At 42.4% G+C, this 4,834-nt stretch overlaps 1 protein-coding gene across 4 annotated transcripts in view; it reads right to left on the bottom strand.

Moving 5' to 3' along the window:
• Positions 1–4,834, bottom strand: part of LOC112138441 (zinc finger MIZ domain-containing protein 2) — a 28,545-nt gene that overhangs the window by 7,550 nt on the left and 16,161 nt on the right. For all 4 annotated transcript variants that reach the window (XM_024260997.2, XM_036213390.1, XM_036213391.1 and 1 more), the window contains exons 12-16: positions 4,230–4,308; positions 1,510–1,641; positions 1,325–1,430; positions 972–1,129; positions 322–389 (exon numbers count right to left, since the gene is read on the bottom strand). In XM_024260997.2, the coding sequence (XP_024116765.1) occupies positions 322–389; positions 972–1,129; positions 1,325–1,430; positions 1,510–1,641; positions 4,230–4,308 (543 nt within the window). The remainder of the gene's footprint in view (positions 1–321; positions 390–971; positions 1,130–1,324; positions 1,431–1,509; positions 1,642–4,229; positions 4,309–4,834) is intronic.

The raw sequence follows: 4,834 nt of genomic DNA, 5'->3' as shown, positions 1-4,834 counted from the left end.
GCCATCAGGCTCATAACTGTACTATCGTACTGTAATGTTTCTCATGTTTTGCACCAGGCAGATCTCTCAACAATGGGGAGGGGAAGGGGGCAGGAATGCTCCACGCCATCTGCACCGCCAACAACTCAGAGGCGAATTTCTAATGAGCTACTGCTGATGAGCAGAAAACATATCCTAGAAAATGACAGTTTTTAAAAAAGATGTGGCTAAAAACTGCATAATCCTCATTAAAACACCACTGGGACTGCTTTAGAAATAGATGAAACTATAGTTAGAAAGCGACTTTAAAGGTCACAGTGGGACGTTAAAGTGAGGTCATACTTGCACACGGGGCATCTCCACGTTCCTCTCTCACAGTTCAGTTGCAGGTACGACTCCAGATCGAAGCACTGCAAACAGAAGAAACAGCTCTGAAAACCTGCTCTGGAGTGGTCAGGCCGGGTCAACCACTGACTGTATATAGAGAACTGGACTCAGTGACCTCTCCCCCTTTGCGTACCCGCTGGTTCCAAAAAGTCAAATTCCATAAACTTTATGGAGAAATTAACAGCCATCACTCAGTCATTCTATTTGTCAGAATAACCATTCTGGCTCTGATACTTTTTTCATTAGATCTTCTTGATAATCTTCAAATTATAAACTGACCAATCAGGTGCCTCAGTAAAAGCATCTGGTTCTCTTGACAGCTTCTCCTGAGCTGCTTTCAGTGGAAGAGGTGTGGACTTCCAACAAGCTCACTCCTGATTGGCATCTGTAGTTGCCATAGAAACACGACTCAGACCGACTCGACCAATTGCTGTCGACTGGTTCCAAATGACGGCGTCTGTATCGCAGGAAAATGCAGACTGAATCCACTTCTTTTCTCTGGAGCCAGAGGTAAAGCATCATCTATGGGTGACGTCACCTCTATCCAGTTCTCTATATACAGTCAAAGGTCACCACATCAGCCCTGGATTGGTCGAGGGCTTCACCTGCACGTGTCTGCAGTCAGGGCCTCTGGCAGGCAGCTGGATACGGCGGAAAGTGATCGGACATTTTAGCGAGACTCTGATGGCAGTCTGTTCCACGCCGTCCTCGCCGTTTAACCCAGGCGTCCCGGCAATTGATCCGCTGCTGAAGTTCCTTTTTACTGAAAGTCAAGAAAAAACACGAACCTTAAACATTCATCATCCATCTCCATCCTCTACCCTGGCACCTCCTCTTAATCATCTCTAACAACTCATTTGAATTCTTTAGTGATATCGAAAAAAAACCTCCCAGCATTCCTGACTAGACAGATCCGAGTCCCCGACCTGCACGGCTAAAGGGATTCAGGGAAACTCACTCTTGGTCACGCAGTGCTCTGCTGGCAGCAGCCTCTTCTTCATCAGACCCTGCAGCACGGAGCGCACCGTCGGCCGATGAACCAGCTGCAGCACGAACAGGTGGGACTGTGAACAGACACCTGCGTTAGAGCGAAGAGCAGCAGCTTCATCATCCTCCAGCTGCAGCGGCTGGGAGTGCTCTTACGCAGCAGCAGGCGGTCACTGTGATCTGGATGGTGTTCCTGCCCGGCTGACACACTCGCTTCAAGTACAAAGGCTTGTGGGAAGTCTTGTTGTCGCCGCGCTCAATGGTGAGGGGAGTGGCGTTTACGCTCACCTGAAGGGGGAGCACGAGAGTCAATACCAGAGGAAAAAACTCACTTTTATGTGATGGCATGGTTAATAAAGCCCTCAGTTACTACTATGAAGGTAAATATGTGCTAAAACATACAAGCTTCAATAATACACACGAGCTAGAATCTCACACACAAGTTTAACTCACACATGTAAAACTGAAAGTGAGGTTGCAGGAAAAAGAGGAACATGTGAGAAAAATGTGTACTTGCTTGATGAAAACCTTAACTTGTCTGTAAAAACGTTATAATGTGAAGAAAAAGCACGCACACACGGATTTCACTTGAGGTTGTGGGGAAAAAAACAACTTTTAAGACTGTTGAAAAAATCTTTACTTGTAGCTCCAGTTTTCTTCTGTAGAAGAGCTTCACAGAAAAGCTTATGGCGTCTCGGCGTGTTTCTGACCTTTGACACACCCCCATGCGAGAGATTTGTGACAAAACTAATTTGCAGGGAGGAGGGGTCCAGCAGGCGGAGCTCTCGTCAGAAATCAACCAATCAGAGGACAGGGGATCAGGGGGGCTATTTCTTGCAATGGCACACCAAGCTGGAGTAAAGTCTCTTCAAATACTGTTTTGAAACTTCCCTTTGTTGTTTTTCTGTAGTAAATATACTCTTACCAACAACAGATAAAAAACAAAACAGGCTCGTTAGGTGATTATGCGCTCAACCTTAATAAACATCAAAGGTATTTAGTTTTAACATGGTGACGCAGTGGAGCTAGCATAGCGCTAACTCCAGCCAACAACAAGAGAATAGTTCATATTTTCTTCTGTATGGCAGTGTTGGAAATATTATTAGTACTAACAAATGATCAACAGAGTCCTGATTTAGTCACAGAACCAAAGTAGTTTAAAACGTATTAGCCGTTGGAACTGGCCATTACATCTAACCCCCTCTGATCTGCGTGTTCAACCATAGCTGGTCTATAAACGGGATGGACACTCCTGCGTATATTTGTAACAGTCACAATTCTGTCTCATGCACCAGCCCTCCCTTTATTTCCCATAAACCAAAGCTTAACGTGTTCAAACTAAATACCTTTGATGTTTATAAAGGTTGAGCTGAGTTTTGTTTTGTTTTGTTTTTTAGGCTAATTTGGCATTTAGCTAATATTTGAGCTGGCTATCAGCTTCAGCTTTTTCAGCTATCAGCTTCAGCTTTTTCAGGTATCAGCTTCAGTGTTTTTATCCATCAATTTCAGCATCTTCAGCAGCCAAATTCATCTTACAGCATTCGCACTAGCATTATCACAGGTAATGTTACATATCTAGTTCACAATTATGTTAAAAGTTAAGGTTTTAAAGTTTTAAAGATGTAGTTTTAGAGTGTTCAATAAATGTTAATTCTGTTTGGCCCGTGACCTAAGGTGTGTTTTGGATTTTGGTCCCCCGTGTGATTAAGTTTGACACCCCAAGACTAAATTAATATTAATACTGTAAAAATTAGAGATTTTCCATCATTATTATTATCCACATCAGCGCTGGGGTTCTGTTCTCTGTTCTCACTTCTCCTCTCCTCTATTCTTTATTCTTTATTATGTCTAGTTCTCTGTGCTTTTGTTTGGTGCAGTGTGATTCATGTGTTGTTCCTCTTTCCCACTCTCCTCTGGGAGATCGGGAGAGATTTCAGATTCCAGGGGGATCATCCATGCTCCTGTTCTTGGCCGTGGACCATGCCTCTGGCTTGTCCTGGCTGTGGACCTCGCCCCCGGCTTGTCCTGGCTGTGGATCTCACCCCCACCCATCCCCCAGTCCTATCTGGCTGAACTCCATTCTAATAGGTAGTTGTAGAGTTAGATAAGCTAATTCCTCTTCAACAGTCCCGGTAAATCTCCTGTCCGTCCTGGGAGAAAATCTCTCCTTCATTTGGGCATCTCTGAGGTTTCTTCTTTTTTCTTGAATCAGATTTTTTAGGAGTTTTTCCTCACCGAGAGGGAGGGTCTAAGGACAGGGATAACAAGTTTTATTTAATCTGTTGAGTTTAGCAATTAGCTATTGTTTATATTTTAAGACCGACCTACTCCTTCTGTACAATTACCGGCCAATGAAGCCGATGAGCCAATCGTTTTTGTGATATTGGGCTGTATAAATAACATTGAATTGAGCATCCTGCACAGCTCCAGTAAAGCCCCGGAGGGTTTGATTCCTCAGTGAGTTCCAGCCCAGCTTCATGCAGACACAGAAGACTGTAAGTCCTCAGGAAAAGCTAGAACATGAAGGCAGGATCAGCCTCTACTGCAAACACCTTTAAACTGGTCTTTTTGTTTTTAAATGTACGCTATAGCTCAGCTTTACACAACTTTTTTTTGTTGCACATTTTAAGTTGTTTGTAGGACTTGACCACCTTGAACTGGAACCATAGCTTGTTTAAATCGTTATTCTGGATGCTGTTTTGACTGGAAATGGAAGAAATGATTGGATGAAGGTATTAGAACTGCTGGAAGACAAACTGTTTCTGAACTGGGTGAAATTAAAGTAACTGAGTGAAAAAGCTTCAGACTTCCAGTTTGTTTGGTAAACGTGATGAAACAGCTTTAAAAACACAGAAGGATGAGGATGAGAGTCAGACCTGCACTGATGCAGGCCAGTTAGTGTTCATCTGCCGGTCCTCGTGGTGGTAACACTTGAACTGCAGCTCCAGGTCGGGTCTGGAAACAGACAGAGGCCGTCAAGGTCTTGAATGTATCGCTGGCACATGAAAATAAAAATTTAAAATAAATGTGAAAGTTTTGGTAAAACATAACCCAGTTATATTTCAAATACTGTAAATATTTTGAATTTACATTTTTGAATGTAAGGCTTAAGGTCCATCCCAGGGGTAAGTGACCTTTAACAGTAAAAGAGCCATTTGTTCTTGTTTTCTACTGATCTAAACCTAGAAGGAGCCGTATAGTCTTACTTTAGCATTTAGGAAATTTGGGTTTGCATTCATGACCATCTTTTGTTTTGTTTTTTTAATACATATGAATTATTATAGTTAAGCAAAAATATATAAAGATACTAGCATTTCCAAATTAGCGAAAAAGCTAGCTCATTGCCTAATTACTAGCTTAACTCCAAATTAGCATAAAATTCCTCAGTAAATTAAATCAGCTGAAAATGTTAGCATGTTGCTAAAATAAAAGCTAAACACTAAATTAGCCTAAAAACTCAAGAAGAAAACAAATTAGCTAG

The sequence above is a fragment of the Oryzias melastigma genome, linkage group LG9 (genome assembly GCF_002922805.2).
Source record: "Oryzias melastigma strain HK-1 linkage group LG9, ASM292280v2, whole genome shotgun sequence".
NCBI lineage: Eukaryota > Metazoa > Chordata > Actinopteri > Beloniformes > Adrianichthyidae > Oryzias > Oryzias melastigma.
The sequence above is the reverse complement of the archived record's forward strand: the minus strand, read 5'-3'. Positions and strand labels throughout refer to the sequence as shown.